The sequence below is a fragment of the Trachinotus anak genome, unplaced genomic scaffold, assembly GCF_046630095.1.
Source record: "Trachinotus anak isolate AG129_WGS33_773 ecotype Australia unplaced genomic scaffold, CSIRO_AGI_Tana_v1 ptg000025l, whole genome shotgun sequence".
Classification (NCBI taxonomy): Eukaryota; Metazoa; Chordata; class Actinopteri; order Carangiformes; family Carangidae; genus Trachinotus; species Trachinotus anak.
In genome coordinates this window covers 15,306,467-15,328,694 of record NW_027273876.1, presented here as the reverse complement: position 1 = coordinate 15,328,694, position 22,228 = coordinate 15,306,467, and the positions used below count along the sequence as shown (strand labels likewise).

Below are 22,228 nucleotides of genomic sequence, written 5' to 3'. Positions count from 1 at the left end.
AACCAAACGCACAGAATTACCGTTGAACAGCTTGCGGACGCAGTCAAAACTAAATTTGAACATTATAAGTGTCACAAGTGTATTGCACGACTTTGTTAGCCCTGAATGCCTAAACAGCCTGTAATTTGGAGTAATGATGTCTGGTTCAGTGGATTCTCAGTTTGCCCACCTTGCCTCTAATGTGTATATTAAATTGGGTGTTATCTGCTTTAAAGTGGAAGTGGGCAGTGAGAGGTGGGATGGAGACTTCGTCTGCCATTTCTCCCTGTGGGGATAATGGTGACAGCGTTGTCCCTTCAAGGGAGTGTGATGATCTCTGTTTTAACCTCAAGACATCTGATTAGATCCTGGGTCGGGACATAATTTGTCAGTCTGCCTCGCCTCCTCTCTCTGCTCCGCTCTCTGTGCTTCTTCTCTCTTGTTACTCACAATTTATATTTACCCATTTTGCTTGTGTCACTAATTATCTGCCTCTCCCTCTCACGCTTAATTTTTCCCATCACTCCACTTTCCCCTCCCCTCTTTTCTTTCTGCCCCATTCAGCTCTACTTTGCTCTACATCCTCCACTCCGCCCTTACCTTCAATCACTTACTCCCTAGCTTTCTTAATATGCTCAAAGCCAGTTCTTGGGACTTGTCAGTGACTCATTCATTCACATGACAGAGGTGTGAGGGAAGGGGTCTCCTACAGTGACTGAGTTTTTCGTCAAATTGTTGGAGGAGGGACATACAAAGACGAGGAGTGGGAGGGAGGGAGGGAGATGACAGGAGAAGGGAGTGGGAGATGAGGAGGACAGAATGAGTGAAGCAGTGGTGATAAAAGACAAAGATAAGAGCTGTGGCTTGTTCTGTTTTCCTCCCACTGTGGCGTCAGACAGTTTTTCCAAGGTAGCCCCCAACTTGGAGATTGAACGCTCATATCTGGTTACCACCCGCTGGTCTTAAAGAAGTTGTGCTGTGTCCTCAAGAGATAAAAAGCTTACAGAGTCTGGTGTATTGATGAGGAAGAGAGGAAGGGGGTCTAGAAAATAGAAAGAACAGTTTTTTCCTCTGGGCCTTTAAAGCCTAATTTTCGATCTTTATCCAGCATGCTCAATGAGCCTCCTGATATTTTGTACCTGAGTGGTTCCCACGAATCCTTAAACAGCCTTAAAGGAGCTATTGGTAAGCTTTGCTGTTCCTACATACACAATAGCATTAACAGCTGTTTATTCACCAGTCCAGAAGAAACAGGAGTTCAGCATCAAACTTCATTCCTGTCTCCAGTGGTGGAAAACATCACCAATGTTAACTCTTGCTAACTCAGGTCTTTTCTTCTACTGAAGTTAGCACGCTAACCAGCAAGCCCCAGCCCGCTTCATCACTTTCCTATCGCGACTCATTGTTGCCTCCAATCTGCCCGTTGCTCAGAGGGCAAGATCTTAAGACCTTGTGTTATAAAGACAACGATGGCTGAAGCTCTTGTCAAGTAACAATCACCACCACATGCTCCCAGCAAGAAGCCACATTCAGCAACAGAGAAAACCTACATATAGTCTCTTTAAAAGGAATTGAATTCATTAATCTAAAAAATAAGGCCTAAATTTGTATTAAAATGTCTTCAAGTGGAAATCCAGATTTTCATTTAAATAAATGTCTGTTAAGTCACATTAAAAGCATTGAAGTGGTGAAACTCAAGTTGACCTTTATTATGAAGTAGTCACAGGAAATGCAATGCAAACAAGACAATGGTTATTTTCAGCATTTTTTGACAGCAACTTAAGAGACAGGTATTTCCTTCAGAAGAAAGTGAAGAACAAAAACATTCATTCTCCTAAAAGGAGAGTGAATATTGAACTTGCATTCATCAGATGGTCATTAGCATGATTCCAAATGAATGCTAATATTGATCCATATCCGCTGGATGTTTAAATAGGAAAACATTTGCTAACAAGTTCGCCATATCCACTTAAAAAGCAGTGTTGTTTTACAGCTCCTTTCCACTGCCCCCAAAATGTCTGGTCAAGTAAGATGTGTCTCCTTTATACTGCAGCTTAGTCTGATATGACCTCTGTTTATAGTCAGTGTTGGTAACTAGGATTAAGTCTGTTCTGTTGGTTGGCATCTTTTTCCATAAAGTGTTTTGCATTGTTTTGTTTCCTCTCTGCAATTTAAATAGCTGAAGAGTCTATTCAACAAAATTCAATTTCAGCAAAACTCTGTCTTTCAAAAGCACCAATATGCACTTAGGGATTGGTGGTGTTGTTTGCCGAGATTGGTAGAGTGATGGGACATTTTCTTCAATTCAGACAGTAAAATAGAAAACAGAATATTTTAACAATAGCTCCTTTTCACATTTAGGAGGTGTTTTTGACAGGCATGTAGGAGATGCCTTGGGAGTCAGTCAGTATAATGTGTGGAAAAACCCTCCCTGCACACTCTGCTTTAGTTTCGGTTATTAGATTTTAATGAGGAGGATCCTCCTTGAAACACCAGCTGCTTCTTTTTTTCATATTTCAAAGTCTTAACAGAAGCAAAACAAAAGCGATGTATTGATGTGTGCGCCGCATCAAAAGTAACAGTGCATTAACATTTGAGGAACAGCTTATTTTAATGTCTGTCTGCTGCAGGTGTTGCTTTTACTCCTTTTCATTTCAAGAATCAACAGAACTACTGTTGTGCTACTTGCCGACGGGTGCCCAAACATTTGCATACAGCTGTGTGCAGGAAATGGCTTAAATTACATATGATGAAAATCTCTCGGTGGTAAAAAGATACAGAACCCCTCAGTTATCTCCTGTTCCATCTTCTTGATGTAAGAGATAAAGTCAAGGGCAAGGTAATTGGTGAGGCAGATTTGAAGGAAGGCCTTTTTTTCCCCTGCGATTGAAGACCTCACCTCAGCCTCATAAACTTCCAGCCATCTCCCTTAAGCAGAGACAGAGTGCACAGGACACTCAAAAGGTGAATGGCTTTATTTTATCTTGTAAAATAAATATCTCAGCCTTTATAGGTAGATGGGGAGTAGTTATACGTGTACTGAAGACCCAGGGAGGGGATAAAAACTGGAACCAGTAGAGAGATATGGTTCCCTGAATCCATATATCAAGATAATCAGAAGCAGTAATCTGTTGGTGTGTGGTGCAGCAGCTTTGTCGCTTTCATTAGCTTCCACTTAGCAACAGAACAGTGGAGTTTCAGTGGTTTGGCTGAAATGCCACCCGTTGCTTCATCACGTTGCCACACTGAGCAAGAGTTGTTTTGCTTGTTGGTTTCCTTGTGGACTCGTACTGTACAATCAGACGTTCATTTCCCCATTTAATCATTCATTCATTTGTGTAATTTAGAAGTGAGCACAGTCATCAAAAGAATGCTAAGTTTATTTTCCATCCACACACCTCCACTCTGTCCTCCTCTTCACTCCTTCTTTCTTGCCCTTCCACCTATTTTCTGGTTCTTTCTCTCACAGATTCAACTGTAGTTGCCCTTGTCTTGATTGTCTTTAGTTCCTCCTCCTCTTCTTCTTCCTCCTCCTCCCCCTCTCCTCTCTTCCAGCAACATTCTTCCTCCTATTTTGCTCTTCCTCATCTACATCCACCAGCTCCTCTCCTCACAGTGTCTAATTCTGTGGGATGTCAGGAGCAGCAGAGCTCTAAAATAAACACCTTAACTGCAGTTAAGGTAGTAATCACCCTCCCTCTTTCTGCCTTTCTCTTTGGCATTGTCTCTGTATTCCTATTTTCTCTTTTCTTTTTTCTATCTCTCTTATCGTCTCATTACATTGTCTCTTACTGCTTTTTTGAACGGTTGATTCTTTGGATCTCAGAAGATCTGTAAACAGTGTCACAGGAGTCATCTTGTCAGTTAAATAATAATTTTGTGGATAAATGGGTCAACTTTGGTGCTCACATGGTGTTGCACCGACCACTTTTCTAAAGGATGACTTGTCAGTCAAACAGTGGGTCTTCTGTAAGGACATGTTTGGTGGTCCCCTGACTTTTCCTCTGGTATTACCACAAGGTAGACATTCTTGTTTTACATGAAATGTCTTAACAACTGAGTTCAGTGCAGTTCAGTGCAAACATCCATGCTGTCCTCAGGATGAATTTCAATTTTCGATCTAATGCCACCATCAGGTCAAAATTCAAATCTGTCCAGTACTTAAGTTTATGACAAAAAATCAGCAAAACTGAAATACTTTGTGTTGCATGTTAGCATGCTTACATGTTTAACTAAGCTGATGAACACTGTAAAGTATACTCCATACACATTAGCATGTTAGAATAGTTATTATGAGCATGTTGGCATGCTGACAGTATTTAGTTCAAAGCTCTGCCTCACAGATCAGAAGAAAGGCAGAAAGGGCTGAGTGAATCAATGTGCTGGGCACAGCTCTACTGAGCACAATGTTTGAATGTAACGTTCAACATCTTTTATGATATATTATGTGACATGTAAATTCAATTTCAATTCATTATAAAACTGTAGTGGAACAAACACTGTGACACACTCTGCTTGTGCGTAACAGGCATAGAGTGTATGCACTCTGGACAATACGCCCTTAAAATAACAGTGAAATACTGAACCACTGACATGAGGCCAGACTTGTGTTGGTCAGTTGAGCAATCACTTTCCATTGTCTCAAGATAAGTAACGTGCCAGCAATGCACCTGACCAGACCAACGGCCGCTCAGATGGGCGCAAGTGAACTTGCTATCTAAGCAAGGTGGGCGATGGACGGGAAAGTGACGACTGTGTCAGTCTGAATCTAGCGAAGGTACTTGCGGTGTAAGATGGTCTATTTGTCTATTGTCAGTTTATCTGTGGTGTCTTTTTTTCTAAACAGCAAGTTACATGAATTAAGCTGGGTTTCAGGTACATGACAAGGCAGTACACATATATTCACCCCCCCCCCTTCAAGCCCCAAATGGATTCTATTTTCTGCCTAATTGGGCAAATGTTTTGGCCTACAATGATGAAGAGGGAGCGGTGATAACATGAGGCTCTGCTGCCTTTGCTTTGGTTTGACTTGAATCTGCTCTTCTCCTCTCGCTCACTCTCTCTCTCTCTCTCTTTTTGCTGTAGTCCTTCAGTTGTTTCTTCCCTGCCTCCCTCTGATCTGCTCGGCACCTTCACCTAGTGTTAGATTTCAACCAAACCCAACCAGAACCTGTTGGAAGAGGTGAGAAGCAGATGCAGTTGGAGTCGTTATGTTTTTAAATCTGTGTGAGTGATAACCCTCATCATCACAAGTTAAGATAGAAGACACGAGCTACCTCCAAACATGATTTGGTGATGTGATACATTCGCCAAAAAAGCCATCATCAGCCATCTTGCGCCTGTGCCCGGCAGTTGTGGAGACTTCCGACTGTGAAGTGAGCAAAAAGGGCTCTCTGTATGGACCTCCTGTGGTGCTGGAAATGGGTTTGCACAAGTGTTTTTTTTTTTACCACAGTCTGAACACCTACAGTTAGCCTGGCTGTCAGATGGGGGAACCACAGGCCAGGGTTTTCTCAGAGAGATAGAGCAGGCAGAGAGACATCGTTATCATCTGCACTTTCTGCAGTCCTCGGCTGCTGCTCCTTGTTCCACCTGCTTGTTGGAATATCCTCAGGCTAAAGACCCAGTTAAATGTCAAGCAAGGAAAAAGCTGCAATTATCTGTTCACAGGCTTCCTGTTTCAGATCTTGATTTCTGAAGTTATTTCACGGTATGCGAGGGCCCTTTTCCCTCGAGAAGCTGTCGTGCTGTGCGCTGTTCCCTGGGATAAGGCTGCAGAGATGGGTGTTTGGTTGTCCTTTGAGTGGGGCACTTTGCATGTTCTACTCAGCTTCATGTGGGTTTCCACCAGGTGCTGGAACTTCCTCCCACATTTCACACACACAATTAGAAACTTTGAATCATGCATCACTGTGCATGTGTGGTTGGCATACCTCAGACCGGCTTGCAGTCGCTGAGGTGTCTGCTAATGGGGATCCTAATGAATAAATGAAAGCACATTCTAGCCCTTTTACATCTAAGTAGGCTGGGAAAACACAGAGCACAGCTTTTGTTATAGTGTCACCAACCAGTTACTGTCATTTAATAACTGTCATCTGACATCGACTGTTGAAATGAATTATTACTCAGTGGAGGGACAAAAGATAACGCACATATACACACGTCCTCACAAAAAGGGAACTGATTTCTTCCTCTGTTTTTTTTGTTCACTTGCTCTCTTTAGGGCCATTTTATTTCCTCTGTCGTTTCTACAGTCTTCATCATATCTCTGGTCAGCTAAAAGTGAGGCTCCTGTTCTTGTTCAGTGGTGTTCTGTCTGAAATGTCATCACTGATCTATAGGAATTAGCCTAGTTATCTATCTAAATCTAAAAAAAGCTCATTGACACAACAGTGAACAAATAACAGTTAATCATATGAAAGTTTTAATTGAAATGTATTTAAAATGCTCCTAAAGGAAAAGTTAAACATTTGGAAATACCCTTTTTTTTTTCCTCCAGTTAGACAAGAAAACCAACCTAGTCTCCTCCGGTTGCCTGGCAACCTCATTGTGAAAACAAGACTCCAGGAAGTCACTGCCTCCAGCAGAGAAATGTTCTGGCATGTATCCCCCTATTAAATCACAACTTGTTGCTTTTTAACTTTGGATTTTATGCAGATTAAATAAATTAGATATATATGATGATATGATGTCATTTTAATTATTTTTAACCTTATCTTTAATGGGCAGATATGAGAGTGGCATCAATCTTCTAATCTAATTCTAGGCAGAAAAAGTGTGTAAACCTACTGTATTGACCGATTGTTGCGCTGCTCTATCAAATGGTAATATTTAGTTTTGTGATTTGAAATCCACCAATTTGAGGGGTTTGTAAGAGTCATTTTTGGCATGAATGTCAAGCCTACGATGTGTTACATTATTGTGTCCGTCTGATGGAGCAAATGCACCTCTGTTTCAATCAATACAGCTGCCTACACCGCGCTTTACACCGATCTTTAGTTTTACACACGTAACTAACTACAGTGATTACATGTTGTGCTCTTTGTCAAAGTGTAGCCGACCTCCTCTCCACACAATACAGTGCCTGAATGAATCACGTGCAGAGTGCTGAAACTTCAGCTGCTACTGTACTGATAATGAAGTCTGTGCATGTTTTGGAGAATTTCAAACCAAACTGTGAAGCGACCAACATCTAAAAACTGACAGTTAAATCTTGTTATCGAGTACCTTGCGCTGGTGGGCCAATTTTGGTTTATTTCTGTGTCAAATGTAGACAACTTCTTTCAAGAGTACATCAGAAGTAGAGTTTGTTTAGGGACCATCAACAGTAAACTACCTGGTTTGGACAGCTCCTCAGACTCTAGACAGTGAGCACTTCTTTTTAAACCCCTTTTTCTGCAAAGATGTGTGTCACAGAGTGAGAAATCCATTCTGCAACAGCCATACAGACATCCTTCTACACCAACATTAGATTCAATAGATAAAATTGCAACACAGCTACAGTGTAGTATTATGACTAAAGAGTACCATATACACTTTTTCTTGACCTTTCATTTTGCTACAATATGGCCTGAAGCTGAATGCAGTGAGTTTCCACCTGAGTCAATTTTCAACCACTAAAAGACCTTTCTTATCAACATAAATTGCTTATACTTCAGTAACCGAAGGTGGATTTTCCTTCTTATGTTGACTCGTCGAGGTCATATTTTCATCAAATATTATCATGCTTTGTCAGATATTCTCATGAGCCATTTAAATAATGACAGAAGGACTGTGTCCATCACAGTTGCGCTCTCAGCAACAGCCAAAATCCACCAACCATTTTCCACCAGGTCCCTCAGAACCATGATTAGAGACCCCCTCCCTGTTTGAAGACGGCTTTTATTGGAGATATCGAACTGCTGGTGCTCAAATATTCAAGGATGCTGCAGTTTAGATGTTGCCAAGATTTTTTGTCAGAGATAATGAAAGACTATCTGTGATTATTCAGGAGGAGGGTGCTGGTAGCCGTGTGCAGAGGCTAATGTGTTGCCATAAATAAGTGTGCCAATGAGACGGCGTAAAGTGGATTAAGCTTGCTGTGCTAATACTGCCATATGTGAGGAGCCATTTGATGTCTGAGAAACTACAGACACTATGGGACTGATTCTATCGTCACGTCTTTGCTAATGCAGCTCTTAATGTGTATTCAGACCCAAGAGATGACATGTGGCTGGGTTACACAGATGAGAACATATTCCCGTATGCACCCAGTGTATTCGGGTCTTTGAAGCTGGCTACAGTATGTTTATTGTGGATTATGTAAAAATATGAGGATAATATTTGATTTATTCATTAATTATGTTTCACTTACAGATACATTATGTTCCAGGAAATGTCATACACTCACTGACATGCTGCTTTTAGGTCAGTGAGGTGGAATCAGATATTAATCAGATATTAAAGTTGAAACTTTACCAAAATGCATTAATTTGTCTGGAAAGTTACTGTAGCGAGTTATTTATCATGCTTTTGAGGACTTTATGTTCAGTAGAGTGTTTCAACAGACCATATGGAATATTTTAAAGCACAGACCTTGCTTTCCCCAGTCGGACAATAATGTATTGAATACATAATGAAATGTCTAGCCCTCAACTTAATGCTACATTAGGTAATTGCTCAGTTTGGCCTTCACTTTGACTTTGACATGCCTGTTTTTACATTGATGGAGTGATTCAGGCAAGTGTGGAGATGTGGATGTGTGGAAATTCAGCTCTCTGAAGTTTTGGTACTATTGAGATAATGACGGGGATAAGACTTTTGACAAGTCTAGACTAAAATTGTGAATTATGAAATATTGAGCAAGATGATGTATGACCAATTCATCTACCTTTAGCTGTGTAGAAGTGTACTTGGTCACATTGACAGATTTTTCTTAATTTTCTCCAATCTTTCAAAAGTTGAAATGTTCAAGTTGTGAATTTGTGAGTGAATTTTTGTCACAACATCACTCTGTGACTGAGTGAGTGAGTGATCAAGTTACACTATTGCTCAGCCGAATGCAGCGTGACTGAGTCATCAAGTTACACCATTGGTCGGTTGGCTGACTGTAGGACTTTCCCCATTGGCTGTTGTTCTTTCAAAATAACAGTTTTTTTTAGGTGTGGGGGGAGGTCGACCTTTACAGCGTGCAGTGTTGCCTACTTAGCTCATTTGTAGCTAGATTAAAGCTTAGGTAAACAGTCATTTGTTTGGGATTTGTTTGGGTTGTGTAGGTACATTTATCATGAAAGCAGGATACGAGTGGCCATGTTGAATGTTGCTAGAGAGGATGATATTCAGCAAATTTAAACCAGGGCTGTGCATTAAAGACTCAGCCTTAATGGTACGTGCTCTACCAGGTGATCGACCTGGGCGACCCCATGTAGTAGGTTTTGACCTAGTCTTGTTTATCTCAGTGCATGAAATATTTTCATACAGGAGACTTGGATTCATTCATCATGGCCCAGTTTAGTCAGTGGAGTCTCCATCCCTCACTTTGATCATGATGGAAGATGCCATAACATCACACACACACACACACACACAACTGGATCATGACAAGTCAGTTCTTAACTTGCAAAAAAGAAGTTGGCAAAAGCTTTGATGTGCCTCTGTAGGTCGGACATAAAGTGCTGAGACGACAAGTCTCCAATCCATTAGTGGCCTTGTCTGCTCCCATCTTGTCAATTGCTACTGTCATTTGCCAGATTCAGGTGTTTCCTTTAGTGCAGGTGCTCTTAAAATTCCCCTCCAGACATGTTTTAAACTATGTAAAAATACTCTGCTATGATTAATATTTTGTTAAACATGGGTTTCCCACATAAGAAGTGAAAAAAAAAAAATTAAAAATCAAAAACTAGGGCTGGAAGCACGCCTACCCTTACTTCCTCATTGAGAAATCTGGATCAGTCCTTGTGCCCAACCCACCACCACTGTTTGCTCCAGGTTGACAGGTGAAAGAGCAGGGAGTGTCAAGGTGATCAGTGGAGGAAACATCAGAGAGACTCAGCCATATGTTGGGCCTCAGTCAGACCCAGACTCAGATGAGGAGTCTGTTGAGACCAAAATCAGTGACTAGCAGATGTATCAGAACGGTTGGCGTAGTTAGCATTTTTTATTTATTTATGCAGCTTGTCAGCTTGTAACTGGCAGGGGCTGACACAGTGTTAGTGGCTGTGCTAATGGAAACTCTTGCTCTCTGTACTAACAAGGTTTCAAGTTTATTTCGCCCACCCCCAGTCCCCGCAAGCTCATGAGATTGGCGATATGATATATGAATGCCTGGTTGTCTGAATCAGTTTTTATGAGACTGTCATTGGTTCACTGCAGTTCCAAGGTGGAAATGAACAGTCATGGCGTTGACTGTTTATTTCACTCATGATATGTCTTGTATTATATTAAAAAAAACATCACAAGGACATGTTGACAAGGCCAAAAACTTAATTTTCAGTTGAGGGGTTCGATACTTTGGAACAAGTTGCGGTAAAGCAGGCGTTTTCTAAAGTGTGAAACTGTGGGCCCCTCCTTGAAAAGTATTCTGAATCAGACAATAGCAGTTCCTGTTTACAGTGAACCTATTGATGTACCTGGATTACTTTGACACTGAAGAAAACTTAAAACATGATGATTCTCAAGACAAGTCCTGAGTTATAAAGAGCATCTTTTGTTCCTCAGCAGATTTATGGACATTTGGTCATGATGGGCATCACAGATAATGACAAGCTAAGCAAAGGTAAAGTCATGATGAATCTAAAAATATACAAATCATGTCTGAGTGTTCAGAGTTGGCAGAGTTATGACTATGAGAAGAAATAGCTTAACTTAATTGCCTCAATGAGCTGTGTGCCAGCTGAATGACTGGGCAAAACCTGTACTTTTCACCTCATGCACTTTCTCATCTTTGCATCTTTAATTAAGGATATATATGCTCATACCATTGTATAAAAAGATAAAAGCTATTATTCTACTATTATTCTACAATTATATTGTAGATAAAGTGAGCAATTTGATGAAGAAGACAGAGAGAAGCAGACCAAAAACATCTTGGTATACTTTCTCACCTCCCACTTATTCAGAAGACGTCCATGTACAAGATGGTATGTGATTTAGAGTATTTAATTCAACTATACTGTGAAGTGTCATTTTCTCATCATATCTTTTTATAACAAGAAGAGTGTCTAGACATGTCTGTCACTGATGCTGAAATATTAACAGTGAGACATTCAGGACAGCTAACAAAGCTTCAGCTGTCAGTCTCCTCTTAATGGCTGTCCAAAATGCCACATTTTTCATGTTTGTCACGTAACCCAGACAGCACAGTAGCATGCATGCTGACAAAGATCACTGAATAAAGGAAGTGTCACCTCAAAACAAAAAAAATTCTGTCATCATCTACTTGCTCCTGTGCCCGTCAAAAACGTGCCAACGAGCTTGGCATGAACCCAAAATGTAGTCAGGGTTCCTGTAGATCTGACAGTTTGTTGGCTGCACATCTGAGCAGGACATTTCATTATAGAAGTGTAATTAAGAGGCCCAATTCAAGTGTCTTAAAGTCAAATAATGTGCTAGAGGCTGTTGGTCAGTCCACCTCTTTGGTCCTGACTGAAAAATCTCTAACTGTCTGAAGGACTGCCATGAAACTCTGTACAGATATTCATGGTCACCAGAGGATGCATCTTAACAAGTCTGGTGATCCTGTGGTTTTTCCTCTAGCCATCAGGAAAGTCAAACTTTTCACTTACTCTGTGTAATATCTCAACAGCTATTGGATGGATTGGCACAAAGTTTTGGGGACTCATCGAGGAGCACGAAACCCATTCAGTAAGGTTGCATCTAGCCCCCAGTGGTCACAGACTGACCACGCAAAGGTTAAGCTAACAAAAAGACAAAAAATTTAGTATAACTAAAAGGTAACAGAAATAAGCAAAGAGATGTGTAAATCAGCAAGTTTAGCCATGAGAGCAGGCGTCCATGGTTCCCAGATGATGAACCCCTTTTATTTTGGTTGTCTAGCGCCACCATGTGGCCGATATTGTGGTTTTGAGTCATATGTCTTAACAACTGTCGGATAGATCACCAAGAAATTTGGAACAAACTCATAGATTCACCCTTGGCACATGTGGCCAGTTGCTGAAGTGGGCATGAATGTTAGATGGTACATTTTGAAAAAATTACAGAAAGCAGCTCTCACAGGTTTTGACACTGTACGGTAACAGGGAGAGGGGTTTTTTTTCCGTTGGAGTGTACCAGTGCCTTAAGAGTCTTCCTTCCTCCAGCAGCTGTTGCTGTGGTTTGCTTGGGTGATGCACATTCGTCCCGGTTCCAGCGCCCCAGTGGAGCAGCTCAGCAGTCGACCAAGCTGCAGTGTAACTGGGCAGAAACAGCATGCATGCTCAGTCAACTTCATGTGACCCTCCAGCAAAGAAAAAAGTTATTTTAAAAATGACTCACAATGTGAAGCTCAGGGTTTATAAATGAAAGACCTGCATTACATCTCACCCTGTTTCTTGAGTTTGTGTGTGACACTTCATGCAGATGATTACAGCAGTAATGGCCCTCATGAACACCTTCAGGACGACGTGGCTTTGGAAGGGAACACGCAGTACAACGTTATGGCACAGTTTTGACGTTGTTGTCTTCTGTTTACTTTGTTTTCTGATTTGCCTGGTAAGGGGGAGCTATGCCTGGGTGCATTTGGTCGATTTTTGAATCAATTCCCCTTTTCGTGTACCTGAATTGAGTCTGTTTTTTGTGGCTGGGCACTTTAAAATTGAATTCTCGAAAGCCGTTCTGCTTTCTCTTTTCTCTCTGTGTATTCCCTGTTTTTTTTACTGTGAAAATGGAAGCCAGCTCTTTTTCACCCTCTCTTTCTTGTAATAGGCTCATCTTTCCTTCTCTCTCTGCTGCCTCTATCTTTCGTGAGTCTGAATAAAGCAGCTAATGGTGCATAGAAATGGTGGCAGCACAGTCACATCTATAGAGACTCTTTCTCGGTTTTTTGTTGCAGAATGTAAGTGAAAATACACATCTACAAGGATGAGAGGAAGTCATTCTTTCACCCATCTCATTTATTTATTTTAAGTGCTTGATGACAAATCTATGAATGACAAAAAAAGATTGTTACACAACAGGGTGCTATTGGTGTGTTTTCCGTTTTTTCTTTCTTTCTTTTTTCTTTTTTTCATCATATTCCATAATCAAATTCTTGTTTGTAAACTTCTCACAGGGGGAAATTCCTGTATTCTGGTCTACTCAATAACCACCTTGTTTCTCCAGCCATGATTTTAATTCCTGATTTGAGGGCTTCACATTTTTGCATGGAGACGATAATGATGGTGATCGAGACGTGTCTTACCTTTCCTTAGGTCTACATCCGCATCCTGGACAATGAGTGGAATGTGTACAGACGTTACACAGAGTTCAGGGAGCTCCACAACCACCTGAGGACCCAGTTTCCACAGGTGGACACCTTCAACTTCCCACCCAAGAAAGCCATAGGGAACAAGGTGAGCCAACAGTAACCCCGTCCCGAACCTGTCTGTCTGTGCCTCTGTCTCTCTGTCAACCACTTGTGTCGAGTCGTGGTAAATAAACAGCAGTGTATGACCACCAGTTGATAATTATATAGAAGAAACAAAAATCAGGTACAGAATCAATTGACTGCTAAGCCCCTCCCCCCTTCGTTACTGTTGTTACTTCAAACAGCATGGTTCACTGTTAACCTTACAAGAGAAAAGGCTTTAAGGACAATTGATAGTTTACTTGCAAGGCCAAGAAGCATTTAAAAGCCCCATTAACATCCACTGTGTTGTATTTCCCCACTGTGTGAAAGCTACTTTATCAAGGAGTATCTCTGTCCTGCTCAGTTGCTATATTCTGGTCTGCAACTGCATTTAAGTTCGGGTTATTTGACATTGGGTTGTGTGAGGTACTGTCGTATACACTAGTGTATTACCTGCAGCCAATCAGCGCGCTGCCAGTTTAGAGAACCCCACTGTTTTACTACACACAAGTGCAACTATGGCGTGGAATGTATACTCTGCAGATCGTAGTTGCACTTCGTGTAGGAATACAGTAATTCAACCCTTGAAAAAATGGAATTCCAAAGGAAAGTGGTTTTTGATGGCAGAATATAGCAGTGAAAAAGCTGATATTAGCTTCTTTTCTATGGGCATTTTTTAGCAAGTGGCTAGAATACGTTTTTGCAGGTGGCCCCATCACTGAGAGAGCGCTGATCCAAATCTTCTGCACATAATACACCAACTATGGATAACTACCTCACACAACCCCATGTTAAATAACCTGAACTTAAATACTGTTGCAGACCAGAAAGTAGCCACTGAGCAGAGCAGAGCTACTCCCAGATACAGTGGCTTTCACACAGTGGATGATAATTTAAATGCTTCTTGGCCTCTGAAATAACATGCCTAGCCAGACATGCTAATATTTGTAGCTTATGTTAGACCAGATGCTTAATCCATTCCTAATACCTTTGCTGTTGTGTTTTTGGTTTTGAAAAGCTGGAAGAAAAAACACGCTACCGACCAATCTCTTTAAATGCAGAGTATCACTCCGACTGCAGCCCCGCGTACATCGGTTTGGTATGTGGAGAAAACCAAAGCTTGACAGACTTTGCTGTGCCTAGTTACACTCTGATTGGATAATGGCTGGGTGTTCGGGGGAGGGCTTTAGTAAATGGTCAATTGAACCATAATGGATACAATCCCCACAGGACTTTCACCAGTGATCATAAACATTTACATCAGGCTGTAAAACGTTATATCAGCCTATAAACTGTTGAGGAAATAAAGTGGTGACCAGACGAGGTTAACCACCGTCAGATCCCTGACGGCATTTTATCACAACTCCTCTTTCTTCATCTTTTCTGTTTTGCTGACACACACACTCTTCATCTCCAGGGGAAAGTTGCTTCCCCACGTTTCCATGGCTCACTTGCTTGAACAGTAACTAGGAGATCTCTCTCGCTCCTCTCACACCTCCCCTCTCTCCCTTCTTTTCATCCTGTCGCCCTCTGTCTCCCTCCAACCTTTGGGAGATAATTTGGTTCTGACCCCGATTCTCCGGCTGGTTGGATTTGATGCTGGCACAGCCAAAAGCTGTCGTATGACTCCCCACCTTCAAAGACACAGCTCTTTCACGGCTAGAAACTGGGCTGAACGCTGAGTTGCAGGGGCTGTAAATGTGAGAAAAGGTTGAGTGTGTGTGTGGGTGTGTGTGGGGGTGTGCATGACTGTGTGGGATCATGTGGAGGAGCAAGTGTCTATCAAAGGCCTAGACAGGCGGTGTCATTGTGCCCTGGAAAGCTCTCTGAAAGCTCATTACTCTGCAGGTTTGTGTGAATTATTGGTTTTCACCGTCTCCAGGAAGTCGTCCGTCACTGCAGAAAAAGCAGCTCTGACTTTGTGATTCTCTGACCACATTTTAAAGTGGGAACATTACACGCTGCTCCAAAGGCGTCCAGCAGGATGAACCCTTGCCTTACATTTCATTTTAAAGTCTAATGGATGCACCGGAGCAACTTAACACCACAAAAAAAATGGTTTTTGTAACCTCCAGTGGTTCAAGTTTCACCTTGCTGCAGTGATGTAGAGGTGAACTCTTGGTGTGGTCAGTACGTTGTGATGTCACAGTGTTGAAAGTTTCAACCAGTGGAGCTGAACTAAACTTATTTTCAGGGGTTAACGTATCTTACTATGACAATTCAGTCATTCTAACTCACACGTTATTCTTGTCCTTCATTCATTCGTCTCTCACAATACATTGCAAGATTTCTTTCTTTGTGTTGTTGAATTTTCATGCCAGTTTTCTCTCTGTAACCAAATCACCTTTAGCTGTTTTCCTTCATGTTTTTTTTTGTCTTCTCATTTTAAGTGGAGCTGTTTTATAACCCTCTTGAGGTCTCTTCTTCTCACCCACACTATTTATTTTTGCTCTCTCTTTTAAAAGTTTCTATTACTTTAATAATATGCAGTAGGATGTTTGAGTCAGGTTGCACTGTGGAGAGCAGATTTCTGTCTTCCAATTTGTTACTAGCACCTTAAATTACCTAGAACCTAGAATTTGTGTTTTTGAGTGAGAGGGGTAATGTGTACATGCCTGTGTTTTTCATGGTGTGTGTGTGTGTGTGTGTGGTTGGGGTTTTCTTAGTAATCAGCAGGCCTGCTGAGCTGAGTTTCTCTGTCATTTCAGTCCAGTCAGTGTTTGCTTCTGGCTCTGTCCGAGTACTTTGTAGTGACTCCTTCTTCAGGTGAAGCGGGGAGCAGTGCTGCTGTTATCAAGCAGAGGGGAAGTGTTGTACAAAGACGTTTGACTCAAACTGAAATACTGACATTTTAAGTAGGTCTAAGTGGAGCTAAAATTACTGGTATAAAATGTAGAAGAGTGAAAGAAAAGTGAGTTTAAATAAAAAATAAAATAAAAATCATTCCTGAAGAATAGAGCTTAATTTTTGTAGTGTTATAGATTATTATTATTAAAGAAAATAAGAACTGTGTTGGAAGGTCAAGCACTGGCCACTGTTTGGCCATAAAAATCTCCTGCTTTGCCTTGTCTGCATGTTCTGGATCCCTGTCCTGCTGCATTGTCCTAAAACTGGGCGGTTTTGTATAAATGTGTGAAAACAAAGAAAGTTGCATTGATATTTACTGTTACTCTTTGAGGCTGAATAGTGTGAAACCACTGGCAGGACTGTGTGAGTCCTTGTAAGTGTTACAAGTAGTCAAAACCTACACCTTGAAGGTTTGTACAAGTTTGTGATGCATATGGAACTAATGCACAAATTGTTGGAGTTGGAGTATTGGAGTATCAGTAAATAGTGTCGTCCAAAAGGTACACATGCATAGGAAATGCACAATACATGATGATATTTTGACTATATAATGACTTCATTTACTGTCTGTCTTTGTTCTTGTATTTTTTATAGTTTTCTCATCTCTGTCTTTATGTTTTTGCAGCTCTTGATCTTTAATCCATTGCAATATAATATATATATATATATATATATATATACATATATATATATATGGAGAAATGTTAATGTTTGGAATGGGTGAGAGGGAGAGATCTTCAAAAGCTGTTTTACTGTAGAGTGAATCTCTGCTGTGGTTTGCTCTGGTTGGGATGAAACATACAAACTGTCAGTGGACATTTGGAAGCAAGGGAAACGTGTGCACACAACCCCCTTACTAACTGTATTACTGTACATGCCAAGGACTCTCACTTTGCCTGCTTATTAACATACGCACACACACACACACACACATTCACGTTTCATAATGATTGACAGCTCAGAGAGGAACAAAGCTAAAGTTGTCAAAGATCATCTGCTATGCTATGGATTTATGTCACAAGGAACCGTATGGAAAAAATGTTTGCACATACCTATCACATGTAACAGCTAACATGCACACACAAAAACACACACACTCACACTTACTTTTTTGAGATTATCTGTGTTAACACTTGACTGACTTCTCAGGCAGTTTGTCTTTGTGATTGGCCTGTTGAGTTAATCTCCTGCCTTTGTGTGACGTCAGGATTCATCACTAGTGCAACACAGGAGCTCGAAGGGAAGGTGGATCACTGAACTGTTACCTGCACGTGGCTTTAACTTCAGCACCCTCCACATGAATCATGTTATATCTGACAAGATGGGGGTTTAATATGCCATACATACTGTATGTGTGACAGTGTGTGTATAACTTTTTTCAGATAGAGACCTTTTTAAACCCTCAGCGAATATCAGACCTTCATCTCCAGCTGTTAAGTCACATTTTACACTGTAATTTAAGTGTAATGGGAAGAAAAATTGGATTAGGAGTTATATAAAGACTTATATTTCCCTACTTCTCAATCAGTACATACAACTGTAAGTTTTTCTAGAACCTGCGCAAAATGTGATGAGTTTGTGCTGATGCATGCCAAGACTAGACCAAGAAGATATTGCTTTGATATTTTAGTTACTTGTAGGCAGTGAGCTCCTTGCCTACAATCCAGGTCAAGCTGCAACGACATTTGATACACGACTAAAGATGCTGATGCTGTCCATGTTTATCCTGCTACTATTTCAGTTTATACTAACACCTTATTTTAGCCACTTTGGAATCAGCCAAATATCATAAGATGCCAAAATAGTTTTTTTGCATAATCTTGGATCCACTTTTTCTTTTCCTATTTGTATAGTGCCAAATCATAATATACATTATCTTGAGGCACTTTACAGGGTAAGGTCGAGACCTTACTTTGTTATAGAGAAAAACCCAACAGTTCCCACAAAGAGCAAGCGCTTGGCGGCAGGGGGGAGGAAAAACTCCCTTTTAACAGGAAGAAACCTCCAACAGAACCGGGCTCAGGGTGGGCGGCCGTCTGCCTCGACCGGTTGGGTTTAGGAAGAGAAAAAAGGGGGGTGGGGGGAGGAGAGAGGAGAAAAGAGAGAGAGAGAGACCAGCAAAGATACACAGCTTTCAGGATTGATCCTACCTCAAGTTCACCTTGAAAAGGGCAGCATAATAATATGGAAATGATTACATTTTGGAGAACAGAGACTTGTTCATCACATTTTAATATATACAGCTCCAACTCCAGGTCAGATTATTTGGCACTCCCTTCCCTGTCCACTTCTCCTGCCTGTTACCGTTTTCAAAATCACCTTCAGTACGGGAGACAGCAACAACCTCCGAGCAACCTACACGATGAAAATGGCAAGTTTTGAATTTGGAAGATTTGATCACGCGGTCGACGCGCATCTTTGCAGGTTTCTTTGTGGAGAATCGGCCATTTTAATGACCGATCTCACCTCCCCACATGCAAATATTCCACCAAGACAAGTCCCCCTGCAGCAATATTTTGCAGGGGCACCGTCGCTGCACCCTGGGCTCAGCTCTGCCCCGAGATGATTTTGATTGGTTTGAAGTGTTAACATGTTTTTAGCAGAATGATGACAGGTGCAGTGCTGATACAGTGCAGTGGAGAGTGGTCTGGAAATGCGAGACTAGTAAAATTGTGAAATTGTGTTGTTTACAGTTGAGAAACATTTCACTCATTTATCCTCAGGATTAATAAAGGACTGATGCCGGACTAAAATGCTTGTGTTTCCTTTGAGTTAGACTTAAAATGTAAGATGTTGGTGTGATGTGTGATTCTACCAAAACCATCTGAACAGCTACTGAATGGACCTCGATTGTATTATTTTGTCAACTTCTGTGTCCAGGGTCGAGATTTGAAGCTCAGAATTGATTTTGTTTGCAACATTCAGCAGATGAGAATTTTGTTGTGTTGAAATTGCTTTTAATCACTTTGTATTATTAGAATAATTTTACTCTTCCAGCATTCCCACCCACATGGTGTTTAATAGTTTCTGTGAGATTGCAGATCACGGTGGGGGCCGTGTGTATGTAACACAACCCTTCATTAACATTGGGGACTGTGGAGCTTATAAACAGGACACCTTAAGCTATCCCTATATAATTAGCAATGTGTAAACACTGTTGAGGGAATCAGCATTTAGATTCATTTCATTCAGCCAGCGGCAGAGTTGACCCCTGACAGTGGAAGCTGCGGCTCCGCGAGGACTCGTCGCCGTCAAGACTTTGCCTCTTTCGCTCATTTGTGCGTCTGTGTCCTGTTAATGAGCCGATGAGACTTTCCCTCTGTGCGTCTCCAAATGCTTGAGGCGAGACTGTCCAGGCGTAACCTAACAATACAGATGATGTTAAACACACACAGATACAGATGCACACACGCTGTCTGTGACAGCTGATTTGTCAGGGGCCTGGCTAAGCATACAGGCTAAATGTTCCCGAGTCGCGCCTGTCAAATTCCTCCTGATGCTAACATTGAGACAGGGAGGGGGCAGAATGATGACATCAAAACCATGTTGTTCTCAGACCCCAGAGTCCAGCTGTCAGGTTTTCTCACTGGTCGCACCTCATCCAGATTTCATGGCTTATGACCAAAGGCGTTTGCCTTTCTTTTTGTTCTCCTCCCTCAATATCAATTTCTCTCATTTGCCCACTTGTATCACTGTCTCCCCTCCTGCTCTCTGAAGCTACACTACTGCCTTAGGCGTTGATAAAAATCGCTTCATTTTTGGTGCCGCTTTTATCTCTCTCCCCCTTTTTTCTTTCAAGGCCGCAAATGAAGGTACTGTTTTTTGTTTTTTTTTCTCTCCAGGGAGCAACAGAGAAAAAAAAAGAGAGACTTGAGACCATGTTGCGACAAGATCACTACTACTCATGTAATTGTGTAGTAATAACTCTATTATTATATGAGTAGCCAATACTCATGGTTTGGACCACGCCCATCTTTGAACTACACACCTGTAAAGTTTTGTGACTGTCTTGCACAGTTGTGACGCTGCTGTGTTGTGTTTCCACAGACACTTCCCACGATACCAGCCCAAGCTGGAAAAGACACAGTGTCAAATCATTTTTAGGTGACCGGTTACCAGGTGTCAGCACATCTGTGTTCAGTGAGCAGTCAGATAGGATGTGTAGAAGATATCCCAAACCACCAGTCTGTGTTGTTGTAGTCCTGATTGGTAACACCTGCGATGTATTTGTCTGTGTCAGGGACCAGAGAGAAAGACCTGTTTTTACAAGTCACTCTGTACTTTTGTAGCCTCTAACCCGGTGGAAACCCACCATGACGTCACCCATTGGTTTGTGAACTGCCGTTTTGAAGTCTCGAGTTTGTAATTTGGCCGTCGCCATCTTGGTTTTTTGAAACCAGAAGAAACCATATTTGGATGAGAAGGTGGGGCTGAGGAGGAGTGAGGGGTGGATGTGACCTGCTCTGTACTGTGTCCTGATTGTCAGGAAGGTCGCCTTGTGTGGTACAGTCTGTCAATCACATGGTAGCCCCGCCCTAATGAATACCCTGCTTTATGGTCTATTTTCCTCTAAATGGGACCATAATTTAAAAAATGAACATCATGTTGTATTGAAGAAGACTTGAAACTAACAATTGAGACCATAAACTCATTAGGAAAACATTTACTGAAGTAATGAATCGAGTGAGAAGTAGAGCCATTTTCCCATACACTTCAATACTATTGGACTTCTTTTTGTAACCAGTGGAGTCACCCCCTGATAGTTGTTAGATAGCATAATGGTTTAAGGCAACTTCTGCATTGGCTTCACTTTTCAAACCCGGAGTCTACATCCATTTTTACATACAGTCTATGCCTCTAACTGAATCTCTGTGTTTCCTGATCACTTTACACCGTATTAGAGCTGGGTTCAGATCATTTCTCCAAACGTTTTCACCATCACATCCAAACCCTTCTGGCTCGGAAATTAGCCTGATCCTGAGGAAATTAGCTCTAGAGATCAAAACGGTTTGTTGTACCAGGCTGTAAACGTGTATTTCTGTTGTAAAGTTGGGCGTTTTAACATGAGGGTCAACCCTCAGGTGGCCATTCGAGGAGCTGCAGTTTTTGCCTCTTCAGTGTTGGCTTCCTTTTTCAGCTCAGGTGGTTGCCTCTTGGTCTTGGGTGACAGTGAGTCTTGGTGTGGGCATCATCTCTGTCCCTCTCAGGATTGGACTTTTGATTATCTCGTGTTATGCTGTGTTTGATTCTCCCTGTCTATTTTACTGAAGGCAGAAGTGATCATTCCTATAAGCCAGTCATGCGCTTCCCTCAGCAGTAATATAATATTTAAATCTGCACAGAAACACTTAATTAAACAGGATGACATTTACACAAGGGGGAAGAGGCCAGAGGAGAACAATGATTAAAGTCATTTATTGACACTTTCTTAAATACCAGATATTTGTTCAAGTGGAATTTACAACATTGCCAATGAGACTTTATGGCTTTTGTCATCATTTTGATTACAGTGACATTATATAAGAGCTCAAAAGGGTAATTACACCAGAACAATGGCACTTACACAACTACCATTTGCCCTCTATAGTCGCCCCATCTTTACATACAAAGAGAGAGGGAGAGGAGCGCCAAGGCCGCCCTGATTAATTAATCAGCAACTACAAAGTGAATTATTCACAAGTCTTAGTATGTTTTGTTCACATATTATGCAATATACATGTTTCATGCTTTTAATTATGACAAGGAGACATTGTGGAGGTCTTATATGAGCATTCCTGAATTGCCTGTGATGTTTTATGCATGGCCTGGACCCATGGTTTGGTGTGGGTTTAAACGCAGCATTGAGAGAACAGGCTGTTCTGCCCCGCTGTGGTCCAGTGT

General features: G+C 41.4%; 1 protein-coding gene across 1 annotated transcript in view; it reads left to right on the top strand.

Annotated features, from left to right (window-relative positions):
- The window catches only part of snx29 (sorting nexin 29), a 145,146-nt gene that overhangs the window by 104,628 nt on the left and 18,290 nt on the right, over window positions 1-22,228 (top strand). Inside the window, exon 19 of the mRNA XM_071463453.1 lies at window positions 13,365-13,505. Coding sequence (XP_071319554.1) covers window positions 13,365-13,505 — 141 coding nt within the window. The remainder of the gene's footprint in view (window positions 1-13,364; window positions 13,506-22,228) is intronic.